Genomic DNA, 22298 nt, shown 5'->3' with positions numbered 1-22298 from the left:
AAGCGCGCGGTCGCGCGCGCGCGTTCATTTCACGTTGACGCGCTGTTATGCGGTAATGGAAGATTTTATTGGTCTGCCGTTGGGTAAAGGACGTCCGGATCTAATTTAAGTAACTGAGTTTGACTGACTTTGAAAGCCTCAGCCGCCGCGGACGTATTTATGGCCCTCGCATTAACGTTGTTCGTCGATCAATCGATGGCGATGTAAATCGGAATCTAAGATATTCATTACGATCGGAGGTGAAAAGCGGGTATGTAATATATTCTTATTTATCTTCGCGTTTTTACTTTTGTATAAATATTATACAGTATATATACGGCAGAATCTCCGTTTTTATTTTCATTCATCAAACTCCGTTGAGAATGTATAATGTGTGTATAAATATTGGCGAGCGCAACTCTCTTAATGTAGAATACTCAGCTACTTGACATTAATTTATCTCGCTTGTTTTATTTGCTGTCATGTCATGTTCTTCGTCTTCTTGGTATCATTATACGGATTAATCAAACTTTCTCGCTATAATCTTCGTTTTTCGAGACTGACTGTACTTCAGAATGGATCAGTCTCGGCTTTCTGAAATATTGCCGGTGTACCAGGAATAAAACCAGTTATCCTTCACGCATGACGGGATCCTGAGGCATTTTCTCGTCTACTCGTTTACTTAATTTTGAATTCATTGGTATATTATAATAAGGCTCATATATTTTGTAATAAGGCTTTATATTATATCCTAACAATTATGATGTTTTAAAGATGATACTTTTCATATATGCTACGCGTTAGGATTTTAAATTTCTCTCTCTCTCTCTCTCTCTCTCTCTCTCTCTGCGGTTTTTTATCATCTTCAATCAATGTTAAATCTTATTATACCTGACGCAATACGCGTATTGATATTGCAACATAAAAATTATTTTTTAAATTAAAAATTTGTTATAAATGAGAGGATTTCGTTTCTGCAAGGGGTGCTTTTATCTACTTTATTATTTCTTAAACTATATAATTTTAATAACATGACAACATTTTGATATAGTGCTATGTAAACATTTATATTTTTGTAGATATTCTTGTAGGAATTTATTATCACATTATATTATTTAATATCTTTGCATAATTAGCCACCATTAATTTTTATTAGTCGATTATTGTTAATAAGTATGTACAGTAATGTGGTGTTACGTACAAATGAATGTTTACAGATCGGGCGATAAATTAACCGACAATCTTTATATACGCCTATATTGTTATTTCATAAGTATCCTCGCATTTGCTTTGGTATTCGGTGCGATCGGAAGATTTAAACTTTACTAAGCGGACTAGGAAGTTTATGGGATAGGATAATGTATTCTAGAAACATCTCAGAAGCCAGTTTCGTAATCTCGGAGTATCGAAGATATCGCAAACGCTCGGTTAGTTAAGCAATTTTAGATCAGATAACACTGTTACGATGGTGGTGTCGACTTACTGACGAGGTGACATGAAAACGCTACGCTCTCAGAAGTTATCACCCTAGGAACGAGAACACGACTGGCGCTATCATAACGCTAGTGCTTGTTATAATGCAGTCACTGCCTACCGTTCATTAGAACGTATAGTTAAGAGCAACAATATGAGATAGCGGTTTGATGTCACGAGTACTGGTATGGTGTTCATTGTAATTGTATGTGTAAAAAAGCAACAGACTTGAAAATTACTTTTTGTTTTACTTTATTATTTGTTATTTGTTACGTAATATTATTACATAGCAAATAAAATTATATTACGAGCGATATAAGTAAAATGCATTCTGGGATGAATTTAAGAATAAATTTAATAAACAAACAGAATATATAAATTTAATATATTTCTTGCTGGAAAATATCAGACAATCTTATCTATCGTTAGTTTTTTTTTTTATCGAAAAATGACGTCGTTATCGTATATTATTATCATGCTCTGTGTACCTATCTTCAAACTTTAATAATACTACGTGAGAATATATTTTTTTATTCTAGGATCTAATTTTAGGCACTCACTTGCGTTTCTTATTTGTTTCCATATTACCTTGAAACTTACATTTTCTTGCCGAATCGTGCGAGATAATCTAAATGTATGATAATGCAGCACGAAATTGTTTCGTGCGCATCTCGCGCGTACCTACTTTTTTTTTCTAGGCGATTTCGAAAATGGAGAAATATTCTCGAAATATTCTCTCGCACGAGCGTAGTCCGCGAAGATGCGATACACTTGGCGCGGAAACACTTCCAGTTTCGTTGCGGCGGAACAATAATTCATCGTTACTCCGCGTGCATTTCCTTTTTGGCCATAAGAGGAACCTACATGCAAGTTCGTAGTCGGAATATCAACAATAAATATGCCGCTAGGAGAATTGGTGGCTGGGAGAATTGGAGAGCTGAAGGCTGAAGTATGTAGATACACACATGGGGAACATTCATGATCAATCTTACCGAGAGATAGTGATATTAAATTCTTAATAGCTACATTAGAAGTTAACTCATTTGCAACTAACAAACGATGCACTCAGTGTTGAATTTCGTCGTTGCGCGGGCTCGACAAAGTTGAAAGTGATGACGATGTGTTCGAAACATACATGCTTAATGATGTCTAAACATGATTTTTCGGTTATAAATTATGTCGTTAAATATGCTACCTTCATTACGCACGTTGAATATTTTCGGGGAAAAATATTGCGCGATTACCTTTTATTTTCGAAACATATCTAAACACTTTTCGTTTGCGTTTGTATAAAAAATCACTAGCGCATATTGTCCACGGTATAATTTTTAATTAACTATTGTCTGAATTATAAAAAGCAAGCATTTTTCACATTTTTCTTGCTTACCGCACTCCTTTGCCAATTAATCATTAGATCCAAGTACCTACTATGATATAAAAAAAAATCGGAAGTCGCAATACCATCGAGGATTCTTTGTTCCGTTGCTCGTTTCATGTTACTCAAACATTCCTTTCTTCCTAAGTGGACTTCTTTTTTTTCAGCCACCGAATTTCAACTCGCCGTTTCATTATTCGACGTCCTCTCACCGACGACTTCCTCCGCTTTGTCCATTACCTTTATTCTTTCCCCTTGATTACCAGTCTCATTCGTATCGGTGAAATAATTTCCTCGCTGTACTTTTCCATATTTTAAGACATACTACTAGTTTCTTCTGTTAATAGTATTGTATAGTAGTACTGAATTATTTTTCAATATTGCTTTTTACGCATTGTACACAATATGCCATTATATCGTTCCCGACTGAAAAACAGCGTTATGTGTACAGTGTTTCAGCGTGGCTTGTAATTACATAAGTACATACGAGGCTCTATGTAGCATGTTGGCACGAGATATAAAATAAAAATGCGAGAAATTGCCGTATCAGGATATCACGTTACAATACACCTGTACTAGATACGTAGAGGTGTTACATAGATCGTCGAACGTAAATTACACGGATCTTGAGCCTTGTGCAGAATCGAATTGTTTTAACTTAATCTCTTTCGCATGTTTTTTTGACACGTGTTTTTTAAATGTAAATATACGATTTAGTCATGTGACTGAGTATTATACACAAGTATACACACGTACGTGCACATGAATATTGTTTTTATCGTGCTCAAGGATTATTGCCGCGGTTTATGTGAACAAATGGAAATGCCGCTCGTCGATGATACATAGTGCGGCCTCCTATCAAAATGTTCGACCGGTGAGTTCTATTGTTAGCCAGCTAAATAAACTATGCAGCTGTGACTGATAACTTTGGACTCGTATCGGGACGGAAAATAGCCTTTCTAAATTTAGCGAGCCAATTTAATGATAGTGCGACTTTGGTCAGAGTCTGCATATTGTCTCGGAACTTCCGAGGTGAAGATAAAGAAGTGAGTTTTACGGCATTATTTTATGACTTCAGGGTATGCATTTAAATACCCCCGGAATATTGAAATAAAAAACTTATACCAGATATTTTATGAATTATCGGGAAGAATGAAGGACTCGTTGTTAATTCAGTGTTCTTTCAACGTTCTCCTTTAGATTATACAACCTTCTCACTTGTGATTGTACATTCGTTTAAGATTATAATCGCTCTAATATAAAAGTAATAAACGCATTGGAAATAGAATCGTTGGAGTGCAAAAAAATATAAATAAATCAGTAGTCGCGAGAAAAAGCGAAGAAAGAACTATTTCTACTCAGCAGCTGAGCGAATAAAGTCTATCGAAACGCAAAAGTGGAGATAGCTGCTGTTTGTTTGAAATTGATCGAACCTTTCTCGTCGAAAAGTTCGTGATTACCTGAGAAGCGACAGCATGCTTCGCTAATTTTCTACTTTCGACATGAATCCGTCTAAAACTGCACGAGCTTATTTCAATATAGCTTACTTCAATGCTCGAATCGATATACCTGTTAAGGTTTTCATCGCAAACATTACCAGCACGCAAGATGGATTCATGTATTGTCTATTATATATATGAATGCACTTTAACAAGCAATCCTGGAATTTTTTACCTTATTCTTAACGATGATTTCTTTAATCTGCTTGAAAATTTTTTCATTTTTATTTATTTTATAAATTAATTTATTTTTAATTTAACGGAATAATCTTCACTTTGTGAACATACTTAAAAGATAATGAAGTAGTTGAAATGGAATAATCCTCACTTTGTCATTATACTTAATTAAGAAGATAATGAAGTAGTTGTATGATTAGATTAACATAATTAAAAGATTTTACAAAATTACAAAACACTTCTATACGAAATTAAATTATACACACACATAGTATCTATTGAGTGGGAGAAGATAATGGAATAGAGTAAGACTCGTAAAGAAGATCTAAAAAGGGATTATAAATTAGTTTTAAAGCTTTTGCTAATTGTAGTGCTATATTAAAAATAATTTTTAAATATTACATTACTACATAAAATATATTTGTATTTTTAGGGATCCATGGAGTATACATAGTTTTTTAGATTTCGATATTTGTCAACACTGTTTATCTATTAATGAAAGTTAAGTGAAAAAAATAAAACTATAGACAAACTTCCTCACTAGCGTAAAATGTCAAAATATTTACAGTTTTCGAATTATAAGTGATTATAATAAAATAGATTTAGATTAAATATAATTTTAGCAATTTTCTGCAATTTCGAGGGACTAGAAACTTAGAAACTGGCAGGATCGCAGCGTTACTAGGTTGCTCGTTCTCGAGGTTGAAGAAAGTGCATCGAAATCCCAACTTTTGCACGTCATCCGTATTTCCCACTGGTTCCAAGTTGTCGGATAAATTATGCAGTTTTGCATGCATCTCCCGCTCGTATATCCACGATACATCTACGTGTCCTACGGGACTGATCCTCAGGAATGCAATTAAGTCACGGAGCTTTGTAGAAGCTTTCAACGATACTAAAACCTTTTGCGACGATTTTTCTTCTATCAGAAGCGAACTCTACGAGTCGTTCCGTCTTCCAGTATTAAAGACTCTTAACGCTCAGCATAGACTATCAAATATGTTTCTTAACTCATTAAGCTTTATAGGAGGCCCTACGCTTTCTGTTTTAAATTCTTGTAATTCGGACCCTGGTAAACATTTTTAGATTGCAATTGGTATTTGGAGATGAGGGAAGGTGCTTTTTTTACCTTTAAACCTAGTCAGTGATGGCAAAAAAGGACATAAGGGTTGAAAACGGAGATAAAAAGGTAACTGGCTTTTTATTGGCAAAAAATATTAAATTAGTGGATGGTTTCGTCTATCTTGTTGGGAATAATTTTTGTCATAGATCACTGAAATAATAATTATATCGATTTATTCTACTCAGGAAGGTAGACGAAATCATTTATTGGTTGAATATTTGTCGGTAAAAAGGCAGGAATTATGTTTTTTTTTTTACTTTTACTTTCAACCTTTGGCTTTTTTGGAGATGTCCCATCTCATACATCGTTGACTGGATTTTCAGAAAAACAACTCTCTTTATCTTTAAATAGCAATCGCATAGAGGAAAACCTTCCAAGATTTATTAGGTTAATAAATATCACGATTCAATAATTCTTATACGATTTTAGCTATTTAATCTACTGTTTGCTTTTTTTTGTAAAATTTGCACTTTGCAAGAAGTATTTCACATAAGTAACGTAATGCATAAGTATTTCGTTACGCACGCTTTTACTTCGCGTAAATATATTATCGAGATGCTTGAAGGACAGTTGAAGCGCGTCATAATTATTAGATCGGCGTAATTAGTATTACCAAAATAGCAATGTTACGTATTCACATTGCTAAACGTATCATCGTTTTACATAATGGTGTATGAAACCAGGATTGAAACGGGCCAACGTAATTGCTTATTAATTATTCAACTGCATAAATGAAACCAGTGTAAATGTTTGTCAATATACATTAATATATAAATATCTAGTATATAATGTATATAAAGTAAATTATGTTATTGAAGAGCTGGTCATTATTAAAATTGTTGAAATGGAAATATCGCAATGAGAGAATACGAATGCGCGTTAATGCATTGTTTCATATTTAACGATTTCGCGATTAAGACGAACAAGGCAAGTTTCATACGTCTCCGTCAGCAAAATTCAGTTTTGCCCAATGATGGAGTAGACAAGCACTATGGCCGTGGCTCATATGAAAAGAAGTTGATTTCTCGGAGGAGTATGAACTGCGTGCACTGCATCTGCGAACACCTGTGGCACCTTGGGAGAACTTGGAACAACAAAAAAAGCGGAAAATTGAGAGGGTGTTTTTACGTCACAATTTTTCTATTTTTCGTAGATTAATTGATTAATAATAGAATAAATTGTTTAAATTTCAATGGAGTTCAAATGACTCTTTAGGTATGACCGATTTTGTTCGGTCAGATATTCAATAGCAGAAAAAAGCTCGCTAACTGGTTAAAGAACACACGAATAAAACGGAATGCGGAGAATTTGCGAAGACGAACGATGTTCGGTTCTTTGTTTTGAAATATTATGTTGCTTATTGAAAATCTTTATCGATCCGCTGCGGGTCGTTATTTCCGGGGGGAGAGCGATTATTCGTCGCGGCCGGAGATTATCTCTGGACGCTCGCAAGTTGCGATGTGTATTTTCCGCATTCAGGACGGATAAATAACCGTGGATGTCGCGCGGCGCGGCGACGTGATTTACGGACGGGACGCGAGCGAGCGCTTTGCGCTCTCGCGAAGTTAAGAAGCGCACTCGCCCAGATTATTCCACCCGGACCTAGGCGAAATGTGCAATTAAGCGCTGCTCCCAAGCTTGGTTTACAGCGTTGCGTCGCGTTGCGCGACCTCAAAGTTACTTCATATGTAGGTTATTGGCTAATAGATGTCCCCGGCCAAAACTTTTTCCATTTATTCTCATTCCCGTTGCTTACACGGCAGTATCTCAACGACCACGCTTGCACGGGCGATTCAGTGACCAAAAATGCTTTTATACACGCTACCTGGCTGCTCGTGTCACCGCTAGTAACTCTGTATGGATGTAGCTATGTATTCCGTATATACGAGGATTACTTTCTGCGTAAGCTGTAACATATCTTCTGACTTAATATCAGTTAAGAGATAGCGATGTCCGATTAATTACTAATCTTGTTATTTACGCGAAACGATTTATTTATTTAATATGTTCATATCCGTTTGCATCCCACGTTATATCCGATACAAATACAATTCAATTAATTGTGGGATTAACTTCTTTGGATTATTTAATATTGCAGCAGTTATCGTTCTTTCTTTTTCACTTTATCTTTAAGCAAAAATAGGAAACCGAAACATTTTTATTAGAAATTTTAATTGGCAGTTAAAAGTGTTGGCTTTCTACTGCGTGAGTTTTTCTACTGTCTGAACACAACTTCCAGCGTTATAACTTTCTACGTTCATTTCAATCAGCTTAATAATTAAGTTTATATTAGTTCTAAGATAAAGATTTATATTAAATAATTTCCCATAATCTATATGTTTATTTATTTTCTTTGATTTCGAGGTACTTAATTAAATTAGCAGCCTTGTTTAACGTGTAATGTGCGTGTCGTTCGATTCGCATGGTGAATACAGTAACAATATTTACTCGGCGTCGCGCGCAACAGTTTGCGTAACCAAAACTACCTTCCTCACAATTGCTCGCTTTTCACAAAGCAGTTTTTATTTTCTTCGCCGCCCCGAGCTACACAATTCCTATGATTTTTCTATTTCATATTGCGCCTTTTCAAGTCCGGGACTATAAAGGAGGCGACTCATACCGAAAGCAAGTTTCCTCGACGGTTGTTCTTTCTGGATTTTTCATACTTCTTGTCCTCTTCCTTCGTCTCCTTACCGCGCATATTCGCGTCAAACTTTTCGTCGAAACTTTGACAACTTCGCGCTTCGTTACCTTTCGGTGACGGCACGCCACGATGCTCCCCGGATCGTGCTTTTTTTTCCCCGGAGATAAAGAAAAGGAACATATTTAAAAGTCTTTGTAGTTCCCCTTGTGCGCCGTTTCCAGTATGAAACTTTCGCGTCGACGACACAAGAAAACGGGAAACACAAATTGACCGGAGGAACGGAGGAGCGATTTACGATTCCTCGGAGGCGGGCGCGGTGACTTCCGGTGCGCTGAAAAGTCCGACGGAAAAATCAAGCCCGCCGAGCTCGATCGAGCTCGAGAGATTTCCTTAAGCCGCTGTAATCCTAGGGCAGTCAGCCGTCGATGGCGGTGTTATGCAAATGTCTGGAGACTGATGTGAGGGATCCGAAGCGTTACTAAAATGCTTGTACATATCACGGAAATGAAGTTTCTGCCATAAAACGGAGGAAAGAAAGTCCGTATATGTTCGAGAGTGGTTCATGAATCTTAGTCAAAAAATTACATTTGACAGTAGGCTGGAGTTAATGTACTAAAAAGAGATTGACTAGGATTGCCACTTGGATGACACGTGGAAATTGTGTAGAAGTCGTGGACTGAATGTAACAAGCTAACTTCGACCTTTCGAAGCGCAAGAAATTTTTCGCAATGAATACAGTTATGTACATTTTTGTATAATACGCGCTATAAATACATATCAATAGCAAGAGAAGTAATTTTACGGAATAACATTATATACGTGACGGGAGAATCATTGCTTAAATAAAATATTTATAATTCATTCTAATCTTTCTATTGTATATATCGATCATTCTTACTTACATCCTGAATAATTTTTGAAAATAATTTTAAAAACCGCATATGAATGACAATCGAATGTGGTGTCAGCGTGTCACAAGACGTACTATTTCGACATTGCACCAACTGTTGGCCACACGATTTCCTATTTGCACGCTGGATGATTATGCAAACATATGGACTCCACATATATATGCACATATCCGTGCACTCGTATACATAGAATCATACACGGCACGGTTTGACAACACGCGGCACGTTTCATGTGATAACTACTACTCTCTTACAATCAATATTAATATTGCTACCGATCGACGATATTTTCCATGTATTATGAAACCTCACGTCCTTAATTAAATCACTCGCAATGCGTGCGCATTAAAATACCGCGCCGTGTGATTTTGCATATAATCGTATGAAGTCGCATGTCGATGAAAAAGAATACAGGTATTGGTCGATTGTAATTCAAAAGTTTCTACGGAATGACAATTTAAATTTTGGCTGTCATCAATGCTTCGAGATTGTCATCCGCGGAGCTCTTCGATTGAAAAACAGTGAGACCATTGTTTGAACAAATCAATGGTATACATGAAATGTACACCATAAATGTTCATAAAAATTTATAAAGGACGCCGAAGTTATAATTAACTATAACGAGAGTAGAAATTCCTATTTTCACGATCGATCTGTGTGGGTAGGAGAATAATTGAAGGATATAGAGAAGTAATTGTTTTAAAATATTAGCGACTAACAAGGTCCTTTATAGCAGTGATTCTCAACCCATGACTTGCGGCGCATTATCAGGTTAGCCTGTGGCTAACCACAAATTATTATAGAAACCAGTGTCATTATAATTTGTCAGAGAAAAGCATTTATTTGAAAATTTTTTGAAGCTATTTTTTGGTTAACATTTATTATGGACTTATCATTTTATTCGAAATCTTGTGTGTAGCAATCTTGTCTTGTCTTGTTTATGAATTGCAAGCATTACAAAAAAGTGGGCTTGAATAGTTGTCGAAATTCACAACGCCGCTGCAGATAGAGAGACAGAGGAAAACGCGAAAGACAGAAGAAGCCTGCATAAAGGATGATGATTTTCGGTCTGCATACACGTTTTCATATAGTTCGCATGCAGACTAGCGTGCTACGATCTTTTGAAGCTCTGGGATTAAATGGCTTGGCTGGATGGCGACAGCGGAGAACAGTGAGATGAAAACCTTGCCCTCTTTTTTATGCTGGATGTTTGTCAATCCTCGAGAACGTAGCGACGGCTATCTTATGATGCTTCTACCCTCGTCACGTATGGAAACCGACTTTGGGGAGATTTTTGGGATAGAATATAAAAACGAGATTATACTGGCAGCTTGAATAAAAATGGGCGAAAGAGATTTATCCTGTCGGGACAAGTACCATATTTCACATGTAATTGATACGTTTTTGACACATTTATATTGCTTTATATGTAAATTATGTCATTGAAATGTATACGTTTCATGGAAAGTGCTGTATATAGCAGCTGTATACTCGCGTTTTCCTTATTCTCATATTTCGTATATTCTTGATACGGTATTAGCAATCGCTTTTTATATTTACTTTAAAATATTAATTTGCAAAATTTCAACAAAAATAATAAAATAACGATAATGGTTTTTTTTTGTTGCCTTTACTCCAAGTAATTAAAAGAAAAAGCAACTATATATATATTGTTTGTAAATGTTGTATTATAATTTATCTTAAGTTAGAAAATATAACAAATAATTTTTTTTCAATTTTCTTTATATATATTCTTTTAATCTGTATTTTTAACCTTTTTTACATGCATATTTTTTTATTTGTGATTTCCATATTCGCGGCTGTTTCGCAGAATGTTATTTTAGTGAATTTAAAATTTACCGTATATTTTAATATATTTTCAATGTCCCTGCACAATACATACGAACTGTACAAATATTTTTTTGATAAATTTTCACAATAATATTAGGAAGGAGAGAAAGAAAGAGAGAAAGACAATAATTAGCATTATTTTTTGCTTTCTAAGTGATCGTTATCTTGAATGTATCTCGTTTTTGCCTTTTGACTGGTATAGAATCGATCGCCTATATATCTAGTATATCTTGTGGCTAAGCTGTAAAACGATACATCCAGAAATAATGGTCTTAATGCGCGGCAAAAGCTGCGAATAATTAATCCGGATAAACCGCTACGACGTATATCTTTCGCGTCGTTTGTCAGTATGCGTGCCAGTGTCTGTTAAGCGTGATGCACGAATAGGTGATCGATCTACCCATCGAGTTCAGGCTGGAGAAAAAAAGTTGCGAAAGTCCTATGATTGAGCGTTTGCCATGTTCGTCCTGCGTACGTTTTCCCGCGTTTCGTTGATAACGAAATTCATCCTCTAGCTTTCACACGAATAATGCGAGGGTGTCGCGCTGTGCAGCTATACTTTTCAAGCTTCAGCGTGAAATATTCTAGCAACTAAGCCCTAAATTAAAATTCTGTAACAATAAAGTCTGCGTCAAATTGAACGGTAAACGCTCCTCCATTATTTATGCGCACCCCTGCGGCTTAATGGCACCGGAAGCTCCTCATTTGCTACGGCTTGTAACAGACTATTGTACCTGCGCTTCGATATTTTAAGGAAAGAATATCGATTCCAATTTCATTACAGGTTTTTTTTGTCCTCAAAATATTATTCACATTTTATTATTCTTATTTATTCCAAAGCCTTGCGTATATTTCACACAAAAAGCGCCATAGGGAATATATCTTGAGTTCATACCGCGCTATTTTTTCAATTTAACAAAAAGTTACATGATATTTAATGTTATCTTTTAAATATATCATTAAATGACGACGAGACCGGATTCAATTAATTATAAGTCAAGTAATTATTAGTGATGGTTGCTCGTGCAGTTACTGCGAACGGTAACTTTCTGTTCTTATCGGGAGCTTTTTTTACCGACGTTATCGACGGCCAAAGCTTGTACAATTGTTGCGGCATGCAGTAAGAGATTGCAAGCTTTGCAAGCCCTCGTCTCTCAGTGAAGGATATAGTAGAATTCTGCATTTCCCCATCGGTAACTTGGCACGTGAGTTTTGACGTTTCCTTTTAGATCTGCTTAATTTTATTAATCGATATAAATTTCATTTTAACACTCTTGCTATAAATTATTAAAATTGTGAAATTTTGAATTACCATTTATATTTTTACGACTTTTATCAACAAATTGCGTCGGGATTCGGAATTTTCATATGTGTCTCGATTTTAAGATGTAAATACATCTATCAAATGCTTTGCAAATTCATCGACATTCGATTTTTTATGGCAGATCAGAGATTTGCAGCTTTTAATCGGTGATTTTTCCGACGGTCGATGCAACTGATAATGCAGAGTGCACTGGCCGACGGTTGCGAATACATTGCGAGCCTCGTGCTAATCGACGGAGGAATTCGATCGATTCGCCGCCGCGCCGGTGAAAATGACGATGAAACGCGAAAAGCGAATTTCTCGGGCGAGTTGTAATCGAATTGCCAAATAACGGCTCCATGAAATATGTAACAGGGCAGAATAAAGTTTACGCGCCCGACAAATCTATATATATATAGTCATTTAATTAATGCCATGGATTGAATGCCAAGCGATTCGTACGTCGGGCTAAAATTAAAATGAAACGCGTGCAACTTTATGCGATTTACGTCCCCCGCCTTTAACGAAGGAGAATACAGCGTTGGCGCGTGCACGGAATTAATCGAGATACGACGCTAATGCTTTTCCCGGATTGCAAAATTGTGAATCGTGAAGATATTTATGGGTTTTACAATGACTCGATTTGCATAGCATAATTTGTGTAATGCTCGTATGCATATAGATTGAGCTGTCCTCTGTAGATTTAAGCGTTTACTTGTCAGTGAAATTTGATTTTATGATATACATATATATATACAATTTTTACAATTGTATTTTAAAAATAATCTCGTTTCTAAAACCATTTTATATCTCTTCATTTATAGTTTAACAGGCTGTTTGGATGTTATATAATTTAATATTGGGAGCGTCATTAATTCTTTTATCCCCTTTGTCCATTAACAGCACTCGCGATTCGCTATTTCTTTTTGTTCCTTTCCGCATCGCATCGCGGAGAATTTCCTCCACGAAAATGCGGGAAATTATGGTGCTTTGCAGTTCTTCTGTTCTTTCCATTCCTGTTCTATCACGACGAAGTAATGACTTCGCGCGTTATTTCGAAGGAGAAAAAGGAAAGGTGAAGAAAGAAGACAAGTCCGCGAAGACATCCCGGCGAAGACACTTTCTCGCACGTGGTAATAGAGTAGTGAAAATTGTTCGGAAAAGTTGCGCCGATGCGCAATTTCCGCAAAGACGGGGCACGATTCTCTCGCGTGGAAGCGCTCTGTTTACGCGCGAGACTTCCGATCGGCGACGTCGCTGGCCAATCCCTGCGTCGAAATGTTTGCGCCTTCGTGTAACGTTTATTGTCGGTTCCGTCGTCTTGGAAATTGTCAGGATATGTTTTGTCGCGCCGAGGAGGATCATAACCGATGCTCGAAACCCGTCGACGTAGACACCGGAGACCTGCTCGTAAATGTTTTTCCGAGCGCAACGAACGCGGTCACGCTTCTTAAGATCGACTGCTTTTTATTACTTTGCTGTTTGCGACGTGCTGGTTTAGTGCAGTTTGTCTTAGGATATTTCTGAATATATTTCTCTCATCCATCACGAAGGAGATAGTGAAGTTGCTGACTGTCAATGAATATTGTATTTCGTCATATTTTAATGAAAAGAAAATAATTGTTATTATATCGTTTATTTTTATTATTGCTTTATGTATAAATTATTTTCTAATACGCGTTTAGATTCGAAAGAAGGCGTTTCGAATGACTAACTATGTGATTAATTCTAATTAAATGTAATTAAAGCACGATAGATGCATCATTTTCCGATTTCTTTAGGATAACGTACGAAGACTAAATCTGAACTCCTTCGTCAATGCTCGAAATTGCGACGTTCCCATCTAGAGCTGGTAGATTAATCAATATTGAAACATTGATTGCGATGTTACGATATTGCACGAGATCGCTTCGATATTTTTCTTACAGATTCAATTACGCGATCGGCCTTAAAATCACGTACCTACGTGCAATTTTGTATCCGCCGCTTACGTCACTCCGAATTGGCCGCATCGAAATGGACAGGATCATATGTAACTATCGCGAATAGCGTATCCTGTCCAAGAATGCGATTTTACAGTCGATCAATTGTTGTATCAGTAACAAGGTACTTCCATCGGATTGCTCAGGTCGTCGAACTATACAGGGAGAAACATAAAGAAACCTAAATGGCAGCTATCCAAGGCTATATCGACATATTTATTTCGTGATTTTACTGGAGATCACTCGGTAGCCTCGAGACCGAACGTAAAGAGCTGCGTAATTCGATCTGATTGAATTGCCAAATATATATATACATATAATCTTCATTTCTTTCTAAATATTGATATTCAATACTTTATTTTTTAACGCAAATATTGATATTTCAAGCTTTATTTTAACGCAAATTAACTCTACTATAAATAAATTTCTTGTATTAATCAAATCTAGATCACGGCGCCCCGACCTTGTAATAGTGATTCTAATGAAGTTATAAGTGAAATCCGAGCTACAATGAACAATAAGACAGACCTTGTTATCGGCGCACGGAGTAACGTTGTTACTTTCGTATATAATCAGGAAGAAAGTTTCGAGGAACTAATCTCATCCTAAAGCTGTATCAATTTGCTCGTTCTAGTTTCCCGATGAAATTAATCTTTTCCGCAAACAACGAAGATATTCGGTCGCGAAAATTTGTCGAACATTTAATGTATTTTAAGAGTAGCTTTCGTAAACGTTACGCAAACAAAATGAATAGTGTTCTTCGATGTGAAAGTGCAACATATCTGTTTGTGCAAACGAGCAAATCAGAACGCGATTTCCGATAATTAACCAACAGGTTAAGGCACCAGAAATAATAAAGTTATACTTTCCGCTCTCTTTCTCTTCGATCCTTTTGTGCACGATGAATGTGTTCTTTTTTATCACATCGCTCTCTTTTATTCTATTTCGGGATGTCGAGTGCTCCGGAGGTCCATCAATTCCCTCAAACGCCATTCGGCCGGGTGTTCACAAGAGTATGCATCGGTAGCATACCGGGGTAGGGCTGAAGGGGTGAAGATTGGCCGGAAAAAAGCCGGTGTCGAAGGCGGATGGGCAGCGAGAGTGGTAAACGGTGGGGGGACGCTAGGCGAATGGAGTGGATAGCGGTTAAAAGCCGTGCTTGTCCATCGATCGTAAGTACTGCAAATTTTTCACGTTCGAGGCAACGATTTTTTTAGGCACAACTATATATGTGTGGGAAAAAGAGAATATGAAGGAAATCGCATAATTCGGTCTTTAACCGACTTTTACCCAACAGTATATTCTGATAGATCATGGCATACTTTCTTTGTAAACTTTTTGAATTTTTGCAATATCTTCAAAATTGAAGAAAATATAGTACACGAAAATGTGCGTGACGTCATAATGTTGTTGCAAAATCTTTTGAAGTTGCCGTCATCAAAGAAACTTTAGAAAGCTATAACTTTCTCAAATTTAGGTTTTTTTTTTAAATTCAAAAAGTACTAAAAATCGGCTTAGATTCTCTACATTAATTATGGATACCGCTTAATAAAAAAATTTTACTTGAGAACCCAATTGTGTGTGCAAAAAAAAAAAAAGGATTTCAATATATAGAGAAAATGGGAGATATTTCCGTTCTAACACTCAGATTTGCGTTGAACAAATTTAATCGAAGACTCCGAACGTATAGGAAGCGACGATAGTTTTGAAATAGTCTGCACACGCGATCTGACGAAAAGAAACGACTACGAAATTGTCGTATGCGGATCACGATCAAACGAGTGACATGCTAAAAGCACGCAGACGAAAATTCCAAGGCGAAACGCATTTTTCTTGGAAAGATACACGATCGGGAAAAAAAAGAGGGAAAAGTTGTACGACGGGAATATATTTCGCGGGTTATAGACAGGGGCATACGTATAGGCGGTTGAACGTCGGAAAGGCAGGAAGTCGGGACAGTAGGAAGAAGCATCTCCCGCGCGCGCGGTAAAAAGAATTCGTGCTGACTGCAGATGCAGCGAGGCAATTATCATATAAATTGCCGCGGACTGATTTTACACGAGCGATTTTCTGCGCCGACCGACCGTCATTTCGCGTAATCGTGCCGGCTGTCGCAAAAAACACAACTGCACTTTTCTTTTTATCCATTGTCGCTATGTTCGCGTAAGAGAAGGAAGTTCAGCAAGTGAATCTTTAGTGATTGTATGCCAGCGAAAATATAGTGTTTGATTTCCAGATTAATTTTTGCAGCGTGAAATAAATCACTTGAAATCAAATGATTTTTAAATTTTACTGAATGTTTTTTATCATTTTGGAATTTATTGTTAGATGAATTTGTGACATTTAGAAATTTATGGATCTCTCTATGAAATTACACTCTTCTTCCTTGTAATAAGATGGATACTGCTATCTATATTGTAAATAGTATCTATATATATTGTAAATAAAGATTTTATGACTATGTAAAATAGAGAACCGCGCTATTTGAAAAGTTTTAACGATTATATTTTCACGTCTTAAAGAGGATTCGAAAGTTTCTTTTACTTTAGGAGAGTTATAGAGTTTTATAGTAGCATAATATTCATATCTTCAGAAAGATGAAGGAAATACAGTGAGAGATGTATTTGTACACGATAATTTTTTTAATAATAATTTTACATGAAAAAAATTGTTACTGCTATAGGATGTTTCTATTGACATATATCGTTTCCATCTGTATCGACATATCAGATGAAACACAAAACAAATATGAATGCAGCTTTATTTGTTATAAATATTGATCAATATCACGTTTTTTAGTAAAATATAATACATTTAAATTTTAGAAATTTTTAATTAAATACTTGAATCTAAATTATTTAACTTTTGAGTAATTTGAATTATAAATATCAGTTAACGTTTGTTTAATCTCTTTTTTTTATAGCATTTTTTTAACATAAATTATATGAAACCAATATAATTTATCAATTATTATCTAATAAAGTTAATATAAGAATTTATATTATAGTATTAGCAATATCGTACATCGTAAGGAAAAACCCTCAAGTGGCACGATAATGATGTGTCCTTAATTTCAAGCGTTCGCCGGCTTTCAAGCGGCTAGACCAAATTCAGTTATCTCTACTCCGATTATTTTCTCGTGCCATTTGATTCGCCGCGCACCTATGTCTGTATGTTGCGTTGTCGGAACGCGTGTAGTTCTTCCTCATGCATAATGCATACGGAGATCAAAGGGTGTTTTGGTAGCGTCGGCGATATGTGAGAGCGTCCGCATATACGCGAGCTATACGCGTTACGCGTCTCGATCTGTGTGTGTGTGTGTGTGTGTGTGTGCGCCACGTGTACCATTATGAACTTTGTCAGAACCGATCGGGATCAAGGGCACACTGCCGTCGTCGTTACAAAGCTTAACGGTCGATCCGATAAGACACTCACGGAGACGTGATTCGATTCGGGAAGAAGCTACGGAGATGTATCCCCGCTGCACTCTCTTGCATCGTCTGTTTTAATCCACAACTTTCTCGCGGACGAATTGGATTGGCTTCAAGAAAGGGGATATAGCTTCGTGAAGAAGAAGGGAGTTAAGTATATGATGTATCACGGGATTGCGCTGGATTTTTCGCGAGAGTGCTCTCTTTAATCCACTAGCGATACCGCGAAATGCCCTCGAAAACATATAGCTTTTTGCTCAGAACTCTGCTTCCCCAGGATTCATAATATATTTGCGATACTGTTTCAGAATGTTATATTTAACGTCGTGATCGAGTTGCATAAACCATAGTTGCTTCTCGTTCCTCATGACGAGAATTACGTTCCGGGGAAGATAACGTAAGCACGAAAATATTTCTCAATTTCGCCAAGCGCGCAAGTTACAGCAAAACGGGTGTTTCAAGTTTATCACAAATTACAGCGGATATAAAGCCGTGAGAGAAGTAAGAAGAATACGTTTCTTGAGGTTCAGCAAGCAACGACGACTCATGGGAAATTCTCGAGAACACTTGGAACACGGGAGACAGGTGTATCGTGGATGCATAGAATTTTTTAGAGGATTGCGCGACCAAGTTGCACGCGTATATTTTCCCTCAAATTTGCGCCCCTTTCTCGCATCGGTTTTTTTCGCATTGGCGAAGAACGACGTGCGATGAAACTCAAGAATGTAATAATACACTGAAACGTGATGCCCCAATCGATGCGCCGATAATTGACGTTTGTCAAGGAGTTAATCCTCTCTAATGTAAAGGAGGCGTCTCTAATGTTTGCTCCTTTTTTCTCGTCTCTTTCTCTTTTCGCTCTTGTCTCTCCATTAGTTTTACGTTATTCGTTTTATCATTAATTTTCCGTACCGTTCGATGCGTTTTATCGTCATCCCTGCCGGATGGCACGCAAAAGCCGTCGAAATTGTTGCTCGATGTAACAATTACCGAATCGGAAGTAGGATGTACGATTATGATTTCACCGATATTAATGCATTTATCTATGCATCGCATCACGTAATTTGATTTTGGCAAGCTCGAACGAACGGGATAAATGGCACAAATGCAGGTGGACCTAATAAAGATTTCTCGTTTGCTTTACGATGCGCCGCGCTATTGAATATCGCTAAGCGTCAGAAAACGGATGAATATTACGATATGATGACGTCATCGTTACACCATAATGCTCGATCCCACGTGACACCACTACAAATTGCACCATAATAGATATTTAACTCTTAATTAACGCAAAGAAACTGATGCAATTAATAACGAAGAATTCGTGAAATCTTCCACTCTAAAGTGTTTTAAAACGATTTTTGAGCATATAATAACATTATGTAAGGTGAAAATGTAAGAAATAGACGAAAATTTTATTGAAATTGGATATCTTCAATTATTTGTTCATTTTGCAAATAAGATCTAGAAGGCAAAGTTTAGCTCGCAAGTCTCCTTTATTATAAAGTTAAAATAAAACGCACTTTATAGCGATGAGGATGTATTTCGAAGATATAATATGTTTATATTTTATTAATTTCATGCGGAAGTGGAACGTTCCAATAAATTTTTATACTTACAGCTGGAAAACGTTCGTATATATTTCACAACTCATGATAGATATGTGGCAGATTTGTTCGGAAAGTCAATCAGAACAAGAAGAATACTTATTTGTGCGTTTAGTAGCAATTTGGTTTCGCTGACTTATCTTCACGCTCGTCAAATAAATTTTTACGCTTATCATGCTTTTTTAATTCATCATAACTTCCAGTTTTTATACCAGATAACTCATTGTCTGTTAAATGGCCATTATTGCGTTTTATTCAGAAGCCAAATTGAATTTTTATTTTGAAATTAAATTACATACATGTAGTTACATACAGTTCCTGCAATTTAATTTATAACTTGAAAAGTAAACACGTGTCACTCTTTGAAGCAGAAATGCTTCATATTTTATATGACTTTAATGTGCAGTAAAACGCAAATATCTAATTATTACTTCGATTCGTTCATGAAGTTTCTCTCAATATTGAGCAAAAGTGCATACAAGAGCAAGTGTATACAAATATATACACATTCGATGTACGTATGCTCTCAGCTTACTCAGAACTTAAGATCCTGCTTCACATCCTGCCAATCAGAAATTGAACTCGCTTGAGAGATTCAAGATATACACCTTGCGTTACAACTCGCGCTTTGTGCAAGTCGATATCACACATCTTCGGTTTCTATCCTGTCGATTGGTGAGATTTATTTGAGTTTCGAGATTTCTCGATTGTGCGGGACCGACTGTACGTTACGGAAGCACGCGCGAGCACCGGCGATAAAACACGCGCCATTACCTTCAGGATTTTACCGCTTCGCCGTTGTAACGAGCTAGCCCTTAATTTTCTTCCTGCCGTATTACATGGTCTATCTTCTATGTACATATTTATTTATACCTCGAATACGCTCGCTGCAGCGCATAAAAATAATATTACGCCAGCGCTGCCGTTGCACGTTCAAGCAATAATGGAATAATAACGGATGAACAAAAAAAAAAAGAAGGAATTAAAAATGCTTGGGGAAAATTACAAACGTGTTCTATAAAGAAATTTACAGTAAAATTTAATTAAAAAGTGTAATATTACAATTTGGTTTTGTTATATATTTTTAGAAAGTATTCTAGAATAATATTTGATATTTTGATATTATGCGCGTTATTATTGCAATAATTTATGTGGAACGATGTATTTTTATATATTATTATTTAATATGAAAATGTTAGTGTGCATTAATTTAACATGATTTGGAATTACTGGATTAAATAAGCGCCGAGCAGAACGGAAGTTTTTTTTATGAACAAATAGAGCAATTTTAAGTTAACGTTGAAACGAAATCTAAACGATCATAAATTCAAATTCCGATAAGAATCGTCGAGGAAGTCTGACCCGGCGTCTGTAAGGAGTTTGCCGAGTTTCACAGGCAAAGTCGCGACGCGATCAAAGACGACGAATGAAATTCTATTTCGCCGTTTAACTCCGCTCGCGTCGCCGGAGTGCAAAGTAAATGTTTAGTAATGCTAACACTTAACGGCTTGATAAGGAAATAATGTTTCTACAATTTTCCCTAGCGCTTGTTTCGACCCAGAATTCTCTCCCGAAATTACGTAAAAGGAAGCCGATCAAAGATTCAGAGGAGATGAAATTATAATGATAAAGAAATGTATCCGAGAAATCTTCTTGAGAAAAAAGTTGCCTTGAACTCACTGATTATCTACTCTCTTATCTCTTATCTCTTATCTCTTATATATACTTCCAGAGTTAAGTTCTTGCTTTTAAAAGGAAATTATATTTACATGCAGATCGTATATTTAATATTTTTTTGTTTTTAATTTTGTAACTTATCTGTATAACGCGAATATATATTTGTATGGATTCTTGTACACTTACACTGCATAAAGTAAACTTTGTAATACTCGCATTATATACCTTTTTCAGAGAGGCTTTTTTACAATTTGGATTGAATCATGATTTCTTTATTAATACATCATTCACTTAGAATTTGAATTGTTTCACACGGGGTATTCTTGGTAACCGATAGGACAGGCAGATGGGCGCGTGGTGGATATGTTTCCGGTGATCTAGGCTGGACAACGCGCGCGATCTCGGTAATTGCAATTTCGCATGTGACGCGCGCTACAAACACATTGGGATGCATCACCGACTACGGTGGCATTAGGCGACGATGCAAATTGGTTTCCCGAATTAATTTCGCCAACGGGAATAAGTTCGTCCTGACGAACGGCGATTACCTCGCCTTAGAACACCTCGTTTAATAAAATCCAAATTCAGGAAATTGCGCTCGTAAGATTTTTCGACTAGTCGCTTGACGCGAATACAGACCGAAAAACGCATGAAATTTTTGACTTGTCGAGTTTGTTCTGCTATCATGAGTATTTGCATTATATCTTTATATATAATCGCAACGCCTCTATGTAAGTAAAGTGAATAAGGTCACGAAAAATTATAACTATCAAGTTAATTTAATCAGTTTTCTTTGGAATGTATCTACTTATGTAATAATATGACAAATAGTTTCTTTGAAGATCACTTTTCTTTCTTATTAAATTTAAAACATTATTATTTTGTGTATCTTTATTTTATTTAGATTTAGATATAATACTAAATGTACTAGGATTTAGTACTTGAATAACGTTTCTTTTTGTTTAATGTGATTTCTGATACACTTATTTGGCTTTTTTACTGAATTATAGGAATTAAATGTTAGAAGAAATAAATGTCAAATTCATGCCACATGACAAAACCTGATAAAAATCGGTCAGTCGATAAGAAAAATTAATCCGTCGAGCGTTAGGTGCTTTACGTTTCCGGTTCGAGAAATCGGCTATCCGATGAACATTCGGCGCAAAAATCGTGGCGCGCCCGCGGCGCACTTTCCTGTGATTTACGAGAATCGAATATTCATGGTGCACGAATTTGGCAATATCCGTCGTAGCGTGGTTCTATCAG

At 36.4% G+C, this 22298-nt stretch overlaps 2 protein-coding genes across 5 annotated transcripts in view; one reads left to right on the top strand and one right to left on the bottom strand.

The window, feature by feature from the left end:
• The window catches only part of LOC112460518, a 29228-nt gene extending 27711 nt beyond the window's left edge, over nucleotides 1-1517 (bottom strand). Inside the window, exon 1 of one of the 2 annotated variants that reach the window (XM_025025238.1) lies at nucleotides 1463-1517. In XM_025025238.1, the coding sequence (XP_024881006.1) occupies nucleotides 1463-1476 (14 nt within the window). In that variant the 5' untranslated portion in view covers nucleotides 1477-1517. The remainder of the gene's footprint in view (nucleotides 1-1462) is intronic. The other variant, XM_025025229.1, reaches the window with a different exon arrangement.
• Nucleotides 1-22298, top strand: part of LOC112460530 — a 130294-nt gene that overhangs the window by 90479 nt on the left and 17517 nt on the right. The window lies entirely within an intron of this gene.

Source organism: Temnothorax curvispinosus, unplaced genomic scaffold (assembly GCF_003070985.1).
Source record: "Temnothorax curvispinosus isolate PA1 unplaced genomic scaffold, ASM307098v1 QBEX01001170.1, whole genome shotgun sequence".
Taxonomy (NCBI): Eukaryota; Metazoa; Arthropoda; class Insecta; order Hymenoptera; family Formicidae; genus Temnothorax; species Temnothorax curvispinosus.
The sequence above is the reverse complement of the archived record's forward strand: the minus strand, read 5'-3'. Positions and strand labels throughout refer to the sequence as shown.